Below are 18,310 nucleotides of genomic sequence, written 5' to 3'. Positions count from 1 at the left end.
ATTATGCTCATGATAGGCCTGAGATTCATACTGATCCTGCATGAACTGCGTCAAATATGTAGTCCCAAAAATGGCAGATGCCGTAAACGGTCTACCTCACATTTTACTCATAATGTTCAAAAAGTGCTTTGATATAGGCCTCTTCTCCCTTTTGAAAAAAATAGGCATTTGATTAACTGAATCCAGTCACTTGTATCTCATGGTGTGAGTTCAGAGAGCAGATCCCACACAGCTCGTAATTAGTGGTTACTCAGTGTTTGTTGTAGCATAAGCAATATTTGAGGACCTCATGGTATAGTTCAAATTATGAATATACAGCAATTTTGTTCCCTGGTGTCTGAATTTACCCTTCACTGGTGTAATCTTTCCACCCATCTCCTCATTTATCCTGTTTTATCAGTCCAAGGACATGTTTGCATCCTTTTTGCTCACATCGCATTTCCCATTTTCCTTCTTGTCTGACTGTGTAATGAGAGGAGAGAGACATTTTGAGTGGTTTTATGTATCTCCCTATTCTTCTTTCTGACTTTTTATTTATTTTTGCTTCACATCTCATTGTACATTTAATGTTTTATTTGCTTGTGTTACATGTGTCCAACACAAAGCACAGAGCTCATCTCAGGCGCAGCATCTGATGCGTTCTGTTCAACGCTCGCTGGGTGGACATAGCGCTGAGTCGTCACTTCTGTCCTCTATTCCTGGATGCAGGACAGCATTGTCAAGGTGGTGCGTTTAAGAGGCTCATCAGCTTATGAATGGGGATATGGGTCAACAAAGGTGGCATCACTTTCCAGCTCCATGTGCACACAATGCAGTGCAATATTCCTGTAGCTGTGAACTGTAATATTTCTAAAACATCTCCATAATGTTTCTTTGCTGACTCATGCCTTTGGTCAGGATTGAGTCACAGACATACAGTAAGAGAAAGAGGCAGACAAAGAGAAGCGGGGAAGGAGACAGAAAAGGTGGATTAGTCTCTCTCTCGCACACACATACACACATATGCTCAGAAATAGCAAGCTATGATATGTTAAGGATCTGGTGAATGATATGAAAGTCTTTGATGTGTTGCTTTCTGATAATAAAGAACTGATTTTTGGTTTCTAACAGTCACTGACATGAGCTTCAGTGTAATCACTGCCACTGCATGATACGGTATTTCTGTTAAGTCATCCTTCCAGCCCAGATTTTGTCTTCATGCACAGCTGATGTTGTGGCAACCAGCTGTTCCTGGACTCATTTACCAGGCAGACTGCTTCACCTGGTGGAGTCTTCAAAAAAAAAAAAAAAAGCTGAAAAGACTGACGCAGGCAAAAGGCAGCAGAACTCAGGGGACCCACAGGGAGAGCCCTTCGTTATCTTTAATTACTAGCACTCCACCAGGGTTCAAATTCATTTAAACTGTGGAACCTGCTGTACTGAGGGCATATTAGACCAATTAAGGCATGGTTCAGGTGTCTTTGTGCGGTGTGGCTGAGGTGTTTCCATGGCGAGATAAAATGACCCCACTCTGCGTGTCACAAAATGTTGGCTTATTAAATCGATTGTATGATCTTCAGCGGAGAAAAAATGCTTTGTGACTATATGTCAGCTGATGGCCTGGCTGCCTCTCCAGGTCTACATGATAACAAGGCTTTTAGAGTAGACTAAGGCCTGTTGCCAATCCTCTTATATTGTGCCTCACTGAAAATGGATTAGTGAGTAACACCTATGTTTTGGCCCCAGGTCACTTTGGAGGGATTTGATTGAATGGGCCTGGAGCTGACGCTGGCCTCTCCATATTGATAATACTCTTCCATTTGAGTTATTTGAATAAGTCTTTTTGAGGCAGATTGCTCTTTTTGGGGTTTGCTTTTGAACTCGATCTGGAGTAATCTTTGTTTTTCCAAAGACACATGTGAAACAGAGACAATCCGAGGAGCACAGGTGATCTTTCCTCCCTCGTCAGACATGCCGCCTGTGCGCAGAGCTGTTTTGGTGGAAACGCACGGCAGCCTTCAGAGGCGCTGACTGCGGGATGTAAGTAGCTCTCCAGGGTGCTGAAGTTGTCTCCAAACGCGACGGACGCCAGCGCCCGAGCTCTGCATGTCACTTTGAGCCCATCATCCAAACACGATGACTTGTGCGTGCCTCCGTCGGATCCTCGGGGCGTACAGGTAAGGTTTCTGGGGATGGTGACGGTTTATGTGGACACAGTAAAACAACGGATCCGAGAGGACACCTGTAAGTTTGTCTCATCGGACCTCGACGCTGTCCTGATGGCATCAAATAAATGGCAAGTGGCGCATTTGTTTAAATCCAGCTAGCTCTGACTCATAATAGCCATTCATTTGAAAAGAAGAAATGATTAAGGCTTGTTTTTTCTTTACCCGTTTTGCAGGTGTCACTGGTCTTTTTGATAAATCATCGGTGAACACAAAGATTCACTATCTTGGACGCCCTGGAAGGACAATGCAACATATTCCTCCAAATGTCAGAGGGGCGCTTTGGGAGTCCAACCATCCGTGTGTGCCCATAATTAAAAGCAGACCAACTTTAGCGACCCTGCCCTTTTATAACTTTCTGTTATGGGTCCTCTTCGGAGTGTTGATGTTCCCCTGTTGTGTCCGCTGTTTGATATTCAAAGTGGGGGTCCTGGGGCCTTGGAACTGCGACCCTGTTTACTACAGGGCCCTGCCTGCCGCGGCCGCAAGGCACGCTGTAAGCAGGATAAACGGAGACTTAAGTCTGGATCTGGGCCTGAAAATGGACTTTATCATCCTCCAGGAGCCTTGCGAAACCTCCAAAGCCCTCACTGCGTTTATTTACTATGAGGCGATGGCGGACGCATTTTTGGGCCCCACCAACCCGGGGTACTGTGTTGCGGCGTCTCTGCTGGCCAAGAATTGGGACAAAGCCATCTTCTCATACAGCTGCGTTAACTATGAGCTGGACCGCGTTACGGGATACCCGACTTTCTCCAGGACAGCGCCGTTCCCCGCTGACGTGTTGTTCACCGTGCTGAAACACTTCAGGTGGGCCAGTGTGGTGGTGGTCTCATCCAATGAGGACATTTGGAGGGACACGGCTGGGAGAGTGGCTACTGCTCTGCGGAACAAGGGGCTGCCCGTTGGTCTGGTGGCATCTATTGGTATGAATGAGACAGAGCTGGAGAGCACGATGAGGAAGATCCAGGCAGCGGGGGAGGTCAGGGGTGAGTCTGAGTGCTGAAGGGAATGCAGGAGTCGTGAAAATGTCCCTGCAAAATGATTAGATGTATGTCAAAGCAATGCCAGAGAAGAGGAAGGGGAATTGTAGAAATCGATGATATAACACCTGTAATATAGAAACAGGGGAGCAGCTGTTACATCATTCAACATCCCAGTTGTACACATCCTCTCCAGGAGGCTTATCCCTCCACCACGTGACCAGGAAGCCATTTTGACACTGCAGATTTCACCTTGCAGTTAAGGTGAACTGGGGCAGCTACTTGATTTGTTTGTCTTCAACACTAATAACTTCCATTTTTCTGCATCATAGGGAGTTGACAGCAGAGAGGGGAGACAGAGGAAAGTCTGGATTCAAATGTTACAATATTTGCACGGCCAATTAAATGCTTAGCACCTTCACCCTCCATGCAGGGCACCCAGACTTCTCATTTTTGACTTTTTAACCTGTCCAATGCTTGAAGTGCTGAGTGCATTTACTCCTGTTACTCAATTGAGTAGGTTTGTCTCAAACTTTTAATACATTGTAGTTACTCCACTTGAGGAGGAGAACACTCTTTCCAACACTGCTTTTGACACCTATTGATACATTAAATCATGATGATTGTGAGTTTGGTCTTGTTACCACTCTGCATATGTCCATATAACTAATATTTCTGCAAAGTCCCACTATTTTTTTCCTGGTCTGTTTCAGTCATCATCATGTGCATGCACTCAATCCTTGTTGGAGGAGAGCAGCAAGGTGCTTTTCTTCTCAAAGCACAGGAAATGGGTCTGACTTCGGGGAAGTATGTGTTTGTGCCCTACGACGCCCTCCACTACAGCATGCCCTACACCAACATCTCCTACTTCCCTCTGCAAAATGACAGCAGGCTGAGGGAGGCCTATGACGCCGTGCTCACCATCACTGTGGCCTCTGAGCCTTTGTCCTTCAATGAGGCATTCGCTGCAGCCAAGAGCAGACAGGAGCTGATGCTAACTGTGCAGCCAGAACAGGTAGAAACCATTTGGATGTCACACCAGGAAATTGAAGCTTAGGTTCCCATTTTTTAAAGCCTGTCTTACAACTATACTCACATGTCCACATATTGCCCATGAACTGGTCCATTCATAGCACAACTCCAATGTAAGAGATGGCAAACAAACTCAATGTATGCAAAAAGAAATCAAAACTAAGAGTCAGCACGAATTAGACAAATCAGGCAGATATCATCCAAAGTTACAGTCTTTTTTCGAATAAAATGCATTTATTCTGTTTCTATCCCTGCACCACAGCCAGACTGTCCAGGAAAGTTTATTTACGTTTTCAAATGTTCACCATGTGTGCATTTTCTAATGCCTATCAGAATTATTCCAACTGTAATTATAAAAAATGATGGGTGCGGTTGCTGTTCATCACTCGTTTACCCATCATACTAAAAACATTGTTTATGTAATTGGTGTTTTTGTCTAGCTCTCTGTGTCAGCACAACTCTCAAACCTCTGATTTGATGCTGAAAATTTCTGCAGAGGATGACTTAAAATAGTTGAAATACTCTTCTGATATATAATGTCTTTCCGTGTGCCTTTTGTTGCAGGTTAATCCACTATTTGGGACTATCTATAACAGCATCTACCTGCTGGCCAAGTCCATCCACAATGCCAGGAGAGCAGGCATGCGCCTGTCAGGCTCGAACCTGGCCTACTTCACAAGGAACACAACCTTCAGTGGCTTCAACCAGAAGGTCAAGGTGGACACTGGCGGGGACGTTAAGACCACCTATGTCATCCTGGACTCTGACAGCACGGGGAGCCAGCTGCACCAGGCCTATCTGGTGGATCTATCATCCGGAGTGCTTCGTTTTGCTGGCAGGTCCATCCATTTTCCAGGAGGATCTCCTCCGCCATCTGACTCAAACTGCTGGTTTGACAAGAATGCGATCTGCACGGGAGGTAAGAGGCGTGTTTGTGCGTGAATATTGGTGCATGTGGATATGCATGGATGTGTTTGCTCAAGTCTTCATAGTTTTATGATATACTGTCTATGCACTTTGTCATTTGTTCATCAGTTTTCATTTCCCATAACATCAAGTCACCTGTGTCATCCTCAGGTGTGGAGGTCACCTACATCATAGTGGTGCTTGCTGTCATCTTCACTCTGGCAGTAGGAGGGCTCGCTATAAGTCTTTATATCAGGTACAGCCTGTAAATACATCCTTTTGAGTATCAGGTGCATTCACATACTCTATGGTGTGATGTGCACAATACTGGATGTTCTGTGTAAATGCTTGAGAGTAAGAAGGGAAGAGCATTTGACCCTGGCTAACATTTGACAGTAGTTGGTGCCAGCAAGAAGAGGACTATGTCAAAGTGGTGTTCATACCACTCTATTGATTTCCTTGACCTATGCTAACAGGTCACTGTAACTGTTATTTTTTTAAAGCAATTTTTAAGCAAATGCTTTAATCAATACAGTTGAAATCACATAGAGACTTGATTACTCATATTAAAAAAAACTGAGCTGATTCATCATCTGTCATTGCTCCACAGATGACCCCTGAGGTAGTTAGAAAACACACTGCTATTGGATGAAGTGATTTCCTTATCTTTTCTAAATCTCATTGGCAGGAGGAGACTCCAACAAATCCAGCTGGTCAAAGGTCCCAATCGGATCCTCCTGACCTTAGAGGATCTCACGTTTATCAATCCTCAGCTTAGCAAAAAGGTGAGCAGCATCACTGTGTCCCACTCATCAAATCAGACTTAAGCACACTAATCTATTGTAGTGTGTTTATCCCACATTCTCTGGACGTAACACACTGATTGTCAGTTGGGAATTTGCGAAAGAAAATGTTTCAGGACACAACTCATTTGTATGGTGTCCCACAGAAAATCACCTTGGAGGATCTGAGCGAGTCCAAGAGTGCTCTGGAGGAAAAGTCTGCAGAGCGTTCACACTCTGTGAACAGCATGCAGACGGCAACTCATGAGACCACCAATGTAGCCGTATATGAGGTGGGTGGCGCTGAAAGAGTCATTGCTGCTTAAATCTGTACAATATTCAAAAATGGAGTGAGTATGTAAGTGTAATTGTTTTTTAGTTAGTTTTTGAGGTTACGGTTAGGTTGGACCTTAAGGGCAAGTACAGCTTATTGTTTGGCCATTAATTCAAAATGGCATTGTTCTACAAACAAACCCAAGTAAGACTGAGGTCATTTTTTGTGGGTGGGTGGATTAACAGGGAGCGATAAAATGGGTTTTGACTTGTTTATAAGGAAAAAAAACAAACATGATACCTCTTTCAGGAAGTAAACAAGCTGTTTTTTTTATTTGCAACATCTCCAAAAACTGCATGTATAAAACAATGTTCTAGACAAAAGTTGGCTTCTCTTCCAGGGCGACTGGGTGTGGCTGAAGAAATTTGAGGAGGGACAGTTCAAGGAAGTGAAACAGAGCACCACCAAGATTTTCACAAAGGTAGAGCAGCATGTCTTGACCTGTAGGAAGAAACACAGAATTGAATTTGTACTGTAATCTAGTGGTCTGGAGAAGCTCCATACTGCCTCAAGCAGCATACACACAGATTAATATGATATTGTGATTGTCTAAACGTGCCTTCTTTTCCATGAACTTGTTTATCTGCTTTGTCAGATGAAAGACCTGAGAAACGAGAATGTGAATCCGTTCCTGGGCTTCTTCTCAGACTGCTCCATGTTTGCAGTGGTAACGGAGCACTGCTCACGGGGCAGTCTGGAGGACCTGCTGAGGAACGAGGACGTTAAATTAGACTGGATGTTCAAATCCTCACTTGTGCTCGACCTCATCAAGGTAAAACGCTGATATGCTGAATATGAATATTAATAACTAACCACTAGGTGTCCTCACTATGCTTGTTGTCTTGTGCTTGCACAGTTTATTGTGGACTATTTCCTTTATGATTAACTACACACTTTCATATATTGTCCTTCCAGGGTATGAAATACCTTCACCACAGAGATTTCCCCCATGGCAGACTAAAATCTCGTAACTGTGTGGTAGATGGACGTTTTGTCCTCAAGATTACTGACTATGGCTTCAATGAGCTGCTGGACACTCAGAAAGCTCCTATAGAAGAACCTCCACCTGAAGGTACCTGAATGCATCTCATTACTATTCATGACCAGCCATATTATACACTATATACAGCAAGGAACCCACCTAGTTCCTGGCTATGGATGATTGTGCTATCTACAACATTACTTTAAGTCTGGTGTTAAGATGAGACTGAAGGCACAAAGCTATACATTTCTTAGAGTTGGTTGTGACTGGTATCTTGTTAGCACCTTCATTCTAAACCTTTTTTCCCCTCAGATCTATTTTGGACAGCTCCAGAGTTCTTAAGGGACCTTGCGAGCTCTCGTAAAGGCACCTACAAGGGAGACGTGTACAGCTTTTCTATCATCCTTCAAGAGGTGGTGGTCAGAGGGCCACCTTACGGCATGCTGGGTCTACCACCCGAGGGTGTGTATCCATCAGGGAGGGGGAGAAATAGATAAATAGAAGTTGCCTTGAAAATGTGTTCTTTTGTGCTTCTGCTGTGCAGAGCTCACAGCCAGCAGTGTAACAGAGTACTGGGATGGTACATATTCTAATTTGAAACTTGATTGGCATCTTCTCTGTCTCATCACCAGAGATCATCCGGAAGGTGAAGAAGCCTCCTCCAATGTGCCGTCCCACTGTGGCCCCCGACCAGGCTCCGCTAGAGTGTATCCAGCTGATGAAGCAGTGCTGGAGCGAACTGCCTGACCGCAGACCAACAATGGATGAGATCTTTGACAGGGTACGTCTTTGAAGGCACCCTTGCAGTACTCAGTACTCAGATCCTTCACTTAAATAAAAATTACCTAGCATTGTAGTTCATTTTTTTAGTGAAGTATTGTGTACCATTACGCAGAAATAGTTCATTACAAGTAAAAGTCCTGAGTTCGAAGTTTTAAAGTAAAAGTAAAAAGTAAAACTGCAGAATCTAGCACCATCTCTTTAAAATAAAAAGTACTTACTCTGTGTTTTGTTATAGAATATAAGATTATTCTGTTTTTATCACTAACAAATACATATAAGAACATTTTAATGTTGTAGTTCGTCAATGTGGAGCCAATTTTAAATGCTTCATAGTCTACTGGGTAGATAAGCACAATAGTACTGCATCAGATCATATGTTTTTAATGTAGAAAGTAAGAAATAACTGTTTATTTAAGTGTTAAATAAATGTATTGTAATACTATAAAGTAGCATCGAAATACTAGCATAGCATAGTAATGCTTCACATTAAGATACACATATTCAGCCTGAACATCATGCTTCTGTATATCTTTGTGTGTAGTTCAAGTTGATCAACAAGGGTAAGAAAACGAACATCATTGACTCCATGCTGAGGATGCTGGAGCAGTACAGCTCCAACCTGGAGGACCTCATCAGAGAGAGGACGGAGGAGCTGGAGGTGGAAAAACAGAGAACAGAAAAGCTCCTGGCAGAGATGCTCCCACCGTGAGTCTGTACACACACGCGCAATTCAAATTTCTAATGGGTTTAAGCCCATTCACCTAATAAAATGCCTGCTCGTCTGATTCTTGTAACGTTTCTGCACCTCTGTCTTCAGTTCTGTGGCTGAGGCCCTGAAGACTGGTGCCACGGTGGAGCCAGAGTACTTTGACCAGGTGACGATCTATTTCAGCGACATTGTTGGTTTCACCACCATCTCCTCGCTCAGTGATCCCATCGAGGTGGTCGACCTTCTCAACGACCTCTACTCTCTGTTTGACGCCGTGCTCAGTAACCACGATGTCTACAAGGTCAGAGAGCCTGCTCAGCATTTCCAGTAAACTCTCATTTTCCACCAGTGCGTTCCAAAATGAGAGATGAGTTCACGAGGATGTTGAGTTTACGACTTAATGTGCCCATAAGTGAATAATGTGTGAACATTATCTAGGTGGAGACCATCGGTGACGCCTACATGGTTGCATCGGGTCTGCCAAAGAGAAACGGCAACAAGCACGCAGCTGAGATCGCCAACATGTCTCTGAACATCCTCAGCTCAGTAGGAACCTTCCATATGCGGCACATGCCAGACGTGCCCGTCAGGATACGCATAGGAATCCACTCAGGTGAGACGGTACAAGGCCAGAGTGTCCGTCACTCTGTTTACAGCATGCAGCGTTTAAAGCTGGAGCACCTGTGCACACCTCTGTGCACCACAGTGAATATGAGGCTGACCGTGGGGCTTATTTGTTTTCTGATAATGGCCCACCTCAGAGGAGACTTTTCTCATACATCACCCCTAAAGTCAGAAAAGATATTTGTAGGCTGCCACAGCTTTCAGCCACAGGTACTCGCTCCTATTTTTCTGCTCCCTGTGATTTTCTTTTCATTTTTGTCTGAAAAATTTGGGTTGTTTTTAATGTACTGACATAGTCATGGCCATGGTATTAAATTAATTGCTTCATTTCTGTGTGTTTCCAGGGCCCTGTGTAGCTGGGGTGGTCGGTCTGACGATGCCTCGGTACTGCCTTTTTGGAGACACGGTCAACACCGCCTCTCGCATGGAATCCACTGGGCTGCGTGAGTGTCCTGTACACACGCCATACTTTGTTATGTTGTTTCTTGTTTTTCTCTGGTCTAATTTTGTTTTCTTCTGCTCTTCATGCCTCAGCTTATAGAATCCACGTAAATATGAGCACTGTGAAGATCCTCCATTCTCTTAATGAGGGCTATAAAATAGAAGTCAGAGGCAAGACAGAGCTGAAGGTAACGCAACAGTCCCATTTCAATTATAAACATAATATTTTAGACAAATATTTTAGTCTAACAATTTATGTGTTATTGTATTTCAGGGTAAAGGTATTGAAGAGACATACTGGCTTGTGGGGAAAACTAACTTTACAAAGCCTTTGCCAAAACCACCAGAGATCAAACCAGGGTAAGAGCACCACCCTACTGTCACCCTGTGCACCTTTAGTATGGCTGAATTCAAACATGATAACTGAATATGACTCACCTTCCATCTCATTTAAAATTGTATAAATAGTTTTGCTAGCGTGTCTTCAAGAGACCGCCCTTGGCAGAAATGAATGCTTATCATAGTTCAGTTTGCAGATAAATTTTAAGGAATGTTACATTTTGTCAGGGTTGCAAACATGTAACTGCTTCCTGCTGCTGATAGACATCCAACTCATGTAAATTGCAACTATCTGAATGTGACTTCAGGGAAGACAATCACGGCCTGAACCCTGAGGATATAGCTGCATACCGGAGAAAGAAAGCTGAAAAAAAAGCTTGACCTTCGTAGTCTGAACACAGGAGGTAGAGCCCTGCATGCCAGCTGGTGTTGTGTGGTGGAGATGTTGCTGTGACTGTCGGTTTGATGTGACCAAATGCAGCCTCTGAGCCTGCACGTGCATTGATCCTTGAGTCTTACTGATTGCCCTGTGACCTACTAGTCTCATTATTCTCTTGATCTTATCACCTTCCATGTCTTGTTAAGCAGATTGGGGGAGGCCCTCTTTGTTTAGTTCATTCACTTTTATTGTGGCCGGCTGGCACATTTTCATAATTAACTCTCATTCATTTTGCTGTGTTTTTTGGCAGTGTTTGTTGTGTTTATGTCTGCTTTGTGGTATGCTTGCATAGTATTTTCATGTCTTTGAATCGCACACCTCAGTTTAAAAACAAATGTGTCTGTAAAAAGCAATTTTGGTCTTAACTCCACCCTCTGTATTGATAGGGACAATTGGCAGGAGATGGTGACAGAGGAGATCAAGACCCTTTTTCGCAAGGCCAACAGGCAGGTGGACAAAAAGATCTGAACGAGAGGAAGAGAAGGAAAGATGTGAAAAACCAAACCAGCGGAGCAGAGGAGAGGAGGACACATCCAGAGAAAGAGAGAGACAAAGAGCTGGGAGGGGCAGGTAGAAGATAGAGAGCACCACCCAGCCTCCCACTGTGGCTTAAAGCAGACCTGTTTAAGAGGATTGTCCATTGGCTGGCTAATCTGCCTGCAGCCAGCGCAGCAGAACACGACGGCGCTAATGTAATGAGAGTTGTTGCATTACCTGTCTACGCACATGGAAGCTGCAGTGCTCCTCAGTGAAGGACGCACTCATTCACTCCTCTGCGCTCACTGGCCACTGAGTGGTCACCTATTTCAGGGCAACCAGAGGGTCACCCATCAGAAGATTGAACGCCCCAAACGCCTATTTCAAAATGAAATGTTTTATTTTCTGGTGATAATATCTGTTTTTAGTTTGCCATGAAAGCTCATAATAGAGTTGCAGGGCCAGGGCTGCTACTCAGCTAAGGCTGAATATTATATGTTATTAGCTCTCCAAAGATGAAGGCAAAGGCTGCTACTGTATATGATTATGAAAGGAGAAAAAGAGAATTTTTGCCACCTTAACTTCTACTATATTAGAGCTGAATGACATGAAAGTCTCAGTCAAGTCCATGTGAGCCCATTCCTACAAATTCCTAAAATTAAGCTGTCATCCTTTTATTTACATTAATGAAAGGCTGATAGTGTTTGGAAAGTACCGAAAGTAAGGAAAATGATGATCCTTTCTCTTTTCTGTTATAGTTGATATGATTTTAAGACCCTTCAGTGAAACATGTCGCTGTTTCCAAAGTCTTCAGTGATGGATTCGATCTACTGACATGTTATGTCGGAACACTTGGTGTCAGCACCTATAATCCTACAGTTCAGTCAAAGTGAATTGCAATGAATTGGCTGTTTGAGCTACGTGGCACAAAAATTCTCCTGCGGTGTTTGTTTGCTATCAATCAAAGACCTGTAATACAAAGTCATAAATTAAGGAAAGGATTTGTCCAACATAGCAATTTTATTAATAACACCAACCAAAATATCCCCAAATTAAATTTCACTTTGTGATGACAAAGTAACTCTTGTACACAAATCCATCCATCCATCCATTTTCTATGCCGCTTATCCCTTTCGGGGTCGCAGGGGGGCTGGAGCCTATCTTGGCTGTCAACGGGCGAGAGGCGGGGTACATCCTGGACCGGTCGCCAGCCGATCGCAGGGCACATACACACAACCATTCACACTCACACCTAGGGGCAATTTAGAGTCATCAATCAACCTAATGAGCACGTTTTTGGTCTGTGGGAGGAAGCCGGAGTGCCCAGAGAGAACCCACACATGCACGGGAAGAACATGCAAACTTCACACAGAAAGGCCCGACCTGGGAATCGAACCTGCGACCTTCTTGCTGTGAGGCACGCGCACCCATTAAAGGTTATCTCTGTGTTAAAGAGAGCAAACTGTGTGTAAAATGCAGCTGGTTTTCCACAACAGATGCTGTTTTGGAATGTCCCACTTTATTAATGTCCCATTAAGTCACATTTAAAGACTTTTGTGTTCCCAGAAACTCAGGTGTTGTTTCCTTCACAGGTGCATGATGTGTCTGAGAGATGTTAAGAGCACCATCTAGTGTTCAAATTAAGATATTTTCATTGAATGAATCGATCCAGAGTAACAATAAAAAGCAACACGTTCATTGCAGTTTACTAGAAATGGCATGTAGGTGTAGGGGAATACTTGAGAGCAAACACACTGAAACTAATTGAACACTAGATTATAATAATATCATCTAATGTTATTTGATACAAGTGTATTTGTGAAAGTACTGTTTTTACCTCAACTCCTGTGGCCTGACCATAGCCAATTATTATTCTAATTACTATTGCTTCAATGTGGAAAAAGTCCCCTGCATTTCATCATATTAAAGTTGACTATCGGAGCAGCTTAATTCATGCTTGGCGTACAAAACATCAGCACAGTCAGAAACATGTATATTGTATTATTTATATGTTGTTGTTTGTCCTGTATGTTATCACTGCAATGCAAAATACAAGGTGTATGTAAATATGACATCATTAGGTAATTAAATCACTGATTTGTAACACCTACATTGTTTGGCTCTCTTTATAGTGGAACCAGTCCTTTTCCTTTTTGCAGCCACAGGGTGATGCTCTAGCTCTAACAGAGAAATCCTTTAGGCATTGGTCTGTTCCAAAGGTATTTCTGTTTTGTAACAGAGACTATTTTTGCATTCTTTGACCCTTTGTGATGAAATTTTGAGTCTTACAATAGGCTGTGTAAAAATCACCTTTAAAACTACTCATTTGGATTCTTTTGTCAACCTACACTTGTCTATTTGCTGTGTTTGAATAGTAGGAGATTGGGTTTACCCTCTCACCATGAGTACCCTGCACTCCAGTCTTCGAGCTGTGGAGGTTGCTTTTCTGCCATAGTTCTGCCATAGTTGTCTATGGCAGATGAGCAATATAAGGAAAGGCCTTCAGCGTCAAATCCCCACATTCCAGACCTGGGAGGACTGTTTGACCTCCAGCCGACTGGAAAGATTGTTTTCCTTTTTCTCTGAGATGTTAATTCTAGCTCACATTCCTATGGTCAGCACTCCAGAGGACTGTATCAACTGCGTTTGGACGGTATTCAGACGTACTTTGCAAAAGTAGAAAACACACAAAAGAATCATTTTCTTTGTTTTTATTGAAAAATTAACACATTATTCCGTGATCACACAATTCCTGCAGCTTCTCTGTGGAAAATACCTACAGCAACAAGGATGACAGACTGGATGGCAAGTGAACACAAGGCAAACATCAGGCGTTTGCCACTTTTTCTCTGCAGACTCACCTCGTGCAGAGGAACAATTCAGTGCAGACTGGTAAAAAGTGAGAGTGTGGAAGAAGGAGTGGGACAGAACTGTTCAATAAGCTTGTGCAAAGATCCTTTTTTCTTTAAACGTTAAAGATAATGCAAGAAAGCACACATGGATTGTGGCCAAATATGACAGGGTGAAATGAAAGAGATCATACTTAATATAAGCATGCTGTGTGCTGTGCCAACTGTTGTTTATGTAAATTTCAAATTCATATTTGTAATTGAGACCGTTATTCAATCCAAAATGGCTTAAGGCTGACACCTTTATGCAGAATTGTTCCTTTGGAAGGTTTAGTGTGTCTAAAAACAGCTCAAATACTCAGTACACAGAGTGCCTGTTGGAATGTGCTCATGAGGTAACAGACATACCAGAAATATGTAAAGTTTCCTGCCATCATTTCACAAATTACACAGCTACGTGACACAATTCACAACATTAACACTATAGCTCATCACGCATTTTCTCTCCTTTAGGTCTAACCACCCTGCCGATGTACATGATGGAGTTGGTCTTATTGTCCTTCACCAGAAAAATGAAGGGGTGATCTACATAGAAAAGTTTGGGGTTTGCCAGCTTGCCAGAGCCAAAGATACTGGTGTCATACGGGTTTCCATCCACGTCCAGCTCCAGGGCTGACGCATGGAACACGTTTGAGAGGTATAGGTCCTTCTTTCCAGAGATGTTGGTCAAGTCAGCCTTGGCTTTGTCCACAGCTTCGGTCAGACCAAGCTCAGCAAGGTGTTTCTGGAAAAGACAGAGAATTGCTCAAGTCAAAGGGTTCATTTTTGGATGTCTGCTTTGTAACCTTATATTGTTACGATCGTTGATCCATCAAAGTGCCACCATTTACCTGCAGGTTGTGGCTGACATCCACTGACAGTCTGGGGAGGGAAATGGCCACAGCCCTGTTCTCCAGCTTGCTAAGCCAGGTGTCCACCTGCTTCCTGGTCAGGAGTTTCTCCAGGCGTTGCAGGGGCTCCAGGTGGTAGGGCATGATGAGGATCATAGAAGCCTGATTCTTGTCCAGAGGCATGTTCAGCACAAAGATACGGTTCTCTGTGTCCTCGTAGAAGTCATACAGACCTGTAAAGAGCACATAACTCAGACATCTTCCTTGCATTCCTATTGGTAGAATCAATTTTAGCGACATAAAAGGATAAGGTCAGAAGTAGAGATGCTGCAGAATCTCACCTGTGCGATGCATCATGGGAACCCCAATGGTGAATGAGCGGGTAACCAGGAAACTACGCATGTCCACCATTTTATCATGGAATTTCTCATCCCAGTGAGCTGTGGGACAAAACACAGAGGATTCAGTCACACATCTGCACAATCCTTTGACATATCCACGCGTTTCAGTTATGATCAGAAACAAAAACATTACAAGAATAGGAAAAGCTACTCACGTTTGAAGAACATAGCGTTGACAATCATGGCTCCATCTGGGTTCTGCACATCCTTGGTGATCTCAGGCAGCTTGCTATCTGTCGACTTGGCAGCCCACTCGTTGATGGAGTTCACTGCACTCCTCTTGTCTCTGAAGTTTATTTTTGAGTGGTCGTAGTTGTAGTGCTTCTTGCTGCTTTTCACAAACTCATCAGCAAAGGAGACAGAGCTGGGGCCATAGAGGCGGTTGTTGATCTTCCAGGTTGTGTTGCGTTTCTTGGCATCGCTCACCTGGGAAGGAGCAACGTATAAACAGTGACAAATGAGCAAAATATAGAAAACACTGAGGGTCTAGTTTGAAGAGGCAGGACAGAAAAATAATGTTATCAGTTCCAAATTCTGAGACATATAACATGTTGAAAGTCTTCCACAGAGTTTTTGATATCGGTGTATTTACCTCAGTGAGCAGCTCGGACAGGCCTGCATGCAGATGCTCATCTTTCAGTTTGTCAGCACTGAGGACGGTTTTGACCTGGGAGGCAGTGTTGGCCTTGCCGCCAAGAGCCACCATCCCCAGAGAGGCGGCCACCACAACAGGAGAGATGAGGATGTTCTCCGTATCACCCTCCTTTGCCATGTTGTGGTACAGGCTAAATCAAAATGGCAACAAAGATTATTTGCTTGTGTTCTACCCAAAAAATATATCTTAAGTCTTAAGCCAAAGAAAATGTAGCACTATCGTGATGTACACTTAATCATGATATAGTAATATATGGGTTTCAGACCTGAAGGCCAGATTGGCGCTGCTGTCAGCCAGTGTTGTGGCATGGCTGCTCAGCTTCTTGTCCTCTGCAGAGGCCACGAGGGCCAGCAGACAGAGCGCTACGGTGTTCATCATCCACATCCTGTCTGTCTCCAAAAGCAGCTGTAGCAGCCTGTGAAAGCAGAGTGAAAGAAAAAGTGAAGCTTCACATTACTTAGCCTGGACTGGTTTCCTAAAATCAAATAAATCAGAAATGTGTATTGAGTCTGAGATGGAAGGCACATATCTTCAGGGCTGTCTTAATTCAATACAATCAAAAAGGGATGTGAGGCTGTTAGTGAAGGGGCAGGGCTGGCTCAGCCCACAAAGAAGCTCGGGAATGCCTCCAGATTCAGGCGGACATGTTCCTTGCCACGTCAACAGCAACTGAGCCTCAGCTGTACAGCAGGAGCTGCCATCCAGTCAGAGTGAAGCTCTGTGCTGAGTCGAGATTGAAATCCGATGCCTCTCTCTTCTCTACCTTTATTGAAATTGATGCAAACTGTTGGAAGTCAGCACTTAGATTTTTTTTTATAGACTTTTACTTCAGCCAGAAGAAGTGAGGTCCAAAAACAGTGTGTTTCACTGAGTAGACGTGCAGTCTAGTCTTTGATGCTTTTAAATGTTCTCTACAGTGGCACTGTGAGCCATCTTTTGTCCCAGAGGCAGGGTGTGTGCCTGCAGGCTATATCTAACTCATCCCAAAACTTGTTCAAACAAAGGACTTAAATACATGAGGCTGTAATTATCCAGCTGCCTCAGCATCTGTAGACATTTTACTAAGCCCTCTCCACCTTTCTCAGTGCAGAGATATATGGTCTGAATATCTGTATTTGCATATTTGTGACAGAGCAGAAATGACTTTTCATCATATTTGGATACCTTGAGGTGTTTTCATGTCTGCGATTTTCATTCTGGAAGACAAAAAATGTTGTAATGTATGTAGTAATCTCCACAGAGCAGGCAGTAAAACATTATACAGGCTCTGAAGGAGGTATATTCTGTGTTGGCTCATTTTTTTTCTTATTTCCCAGCTTTCAACCTTTAGACTAAAACATTTAAGCTATTGTACAAGTTAGTCACCACTCATTCACAATCAGACGAGTACACTTTTTTCATTGGCTTAGTGTGAACCAGAAAAAACCAGCAGTGCCACAGTCAAGCAGCACTGATTTCTTGAGGACAGGGTTGAACCTCTCATCGTCAAAAAGTAATGGATTTAAGTTAATCAAAAGACCAGACTGAATTCATATGAGGTACTTCGCATCAGTGCATGTGATAGCACTTAACACATTTAAATAGACTGCAAAGCAGTGACATGCAGGAGGCACAAGGTGTTAGTATCATCGTACTGGGACAAGTTTAAAAACTTCAAGCTCTGCAAAAAGATTTGCTCTTTTTTCTCCAGAGATAAACTAAAACATTCTGCGTGCAGGTCAAACATCCTGAGAGATAGTAGAGATTTAAGACTGGTCAAAAGGAGTCTGTAACTTGAAACCACTAAAACAAAGCAGCACGTTCACCCTCTGCATGCCTTTCTGAAAACAAAGACTTATTTTCTAATCCTTACCTGGCACAGATTCGCTGGGATTCTTCTTTCAGTTGTGTCCTGTGGAAAGTATTACTGTAACACAGTCTCCTGCTTTATATATCCAGAGAGAGAACTTTCTAGAAGTGGGAATGGGATATTCAAATGAGGGTGTATGTCTTTCCTCAGGAAGTTGAGAACTGGGACGTCCCCCCTGGAACCAGAGAAAGAGAGGGGGAGCTAACTTCTCTCCGCTGGTCTGGGCTCAGCCTTGAAACTTTCCCAGCACTGGCTGCAGACAGGAACGCTGAGAAAATCTGATTCTTGGTCAGCGTTGGCTGCAGACATACAGACTTCACACTTAGCCCCTAGGTCCTAAAGCTGCTTGCTGACTCAATCTGGAACTTTGGTTTCATCACATGTAAAATATAAAGAATAAGATGCATTTTAACTTGAACAGAATGATTCTTGTGCATGAAAACATGAGGTATAACAACACAATTTTCATGGCCATTTATAGTTTGAGTGTACAAACCTCTGTGGAGCACCACTATTCTGCAACCTCACTAGACAAGACATCAATAAATGGGCACATTGTTTGCAAATGTCACTAGAAAAGCAAGGATTTTATTCTTTGTTAGACAGATGTTGTGATTCAAATGGAATCTTC

General features: G+C 43.3%; 2 protein-coding genes across 3 annotated transcripts; one reads left to right on the top strand and one right to left on the bottom strand.

Moving 5' to 3' along the window:
• Positions 1-1,837: 1,837 nt before the first annotated feature.
• Positions 1,838-11,140, top strand: gucy2f (guanylate cyclase 2F, retinal). The gene is made up of 19 exons (XM_070971277.1): positions 1,838-2,275; positions 2,381-3,193; positions 3,901-4,202; positions 4,784-5,138; positions 5,297-5,381; positions 5,814-5,910; positions 6,075-6,200; positions 6,582-6,662; positions 6,837-7,013; positions 7,157-7,313; positions 7,536-7,685; positions 7,856-8,004; positions 8,548-8,711; positions 8,824-9,016; positions 9,154-9,328; positions 9,684-9,782; positions 9,874-9,968; positions 10,055-10,140; positions 10,945-11,140. Exons 2-19 carry the CDS (start codon positions 2,452-2,454, stop codon positions 11,024-11,026), a joined length of 3,315 nt encoding a protein of 1,104 aa, XP_070827378.1. The 5' UTR covers positions 1,838-2,275; positions 2,381-2,451; the 3' UTR covers positions 11,027-11,140.
• Positions 11,141-13,749: 2,609 nt separating this feature from the next.
• On the bottom strand, positions 13,750-17,813 carry serpinh1b (serpin peptidase inhibitor, clade H (heat shock protein 47), member 1b). 2 transcript variants are annotated; one of them, XM_070971281.1, is made up of 8 exons: positions 17,683-17,813; positions 16,995-17,026; positions 16,096-16,245; positions 15,768-15,960; positions 15,331-15,601; positions 15,116-15,214; positions 14,775-15,007; positions 13,750-14,668 (listed from the first exon to the last, which is right to left on the bottom strand). In XM_070971281.1, the coding sequence occupies exons 3-8, from the start codon at positions 16,212-16,214 to the stop codon at positions 14,366-14,368; spliced, it is 1,218 nt and encodes a 405-aa protein (XP_070827382.1). In that variant the 5' UTR covers positions 16,215-16,245; positions 16,995-17,026; positions 17,683-17,813; the 3' UTR covers positions 13,750-14,365. The 2 variants fall into 2 exon arrangements, with proteins under 2 accessions (XP_070827382.1, XP_070827383.1); XM_070971282.1 differs by lacking the exon at positions 16,995-17,026 and having other exon boundaries at positions 17,683-17,794.
• Positions 17,814-18,310: the final 497 nt, after the last annotated feature.

The sequence above is a fragment of the Chaetodon trifascialis genome, chromosome 9, assembly GCF_039877785.1.
Source record: "Chaetodon trifascialis isolate fChaTrf1 chromosome 9, fChaTrf1.hap1, whole genome shotgun sequence".
NCBI classification, from domain to species: Eukaryota; Metazoa; Chordata; class Actinopteri; order Chaetodontiformes; family Chaetodontidae; genus Chaetodon; species Chaetodon trifascialis.
This window is presented reverse-complemented; position numbering and strand designations above follow the sequence as displayed.

What these genes read in the sequence shown, in the direction of transcription:
- gucy2f (XM_070971277.1), top strand. Translation starts at nt 2,452, where the DNA reads ATGCAACATATTCCTCCAAATGTCAGAGGGGCGCTTTGGGAGTCCAAC. An exon ending in TTGTGCTCGACCTCATCAAG is followed by an intron (nt 7,014 to 7,156) that starts GTAAAACGCTGA and finishes TTGTCCTTCCAG; the next exon opens with GGTATGAAATACCTTCACCA. An exon ending in TGGATGAGATCTTTGACAGG is followed by an intron (nt 8,005 to 8,547) that starts GTACGTCTTTGA and finishes CTTTGTGTGTAG; the next exon opens with TTCAAGTTGATCAACAAGGG.
- serpinh1b (XM_070971281.1), bottom strand. Translation starts at nt 16,214, where the DNA reads ATGTGGATGATGAACACCGTAGCGCTCTGTCTGCTGGCCCTCGTGGCC. An exon ending in CAACGCTATGTTCTTCAAAC is followed by an intron (nt 15,215 to 15,330) that starts GTGAGTAGCTTT and finishes TTTGTCCCACAG; the next exon opens with CTCACTGGGATGAGAAATTC. An exon ending in TCCCATGATGCATCGCACAG is followed by an intron (nt 15,008 to 15,115) that starts GTGAGATTCTGC and finishes TGCTCTTTACAG; the next exon opens with GTCTGTATGACTTCTACGAG.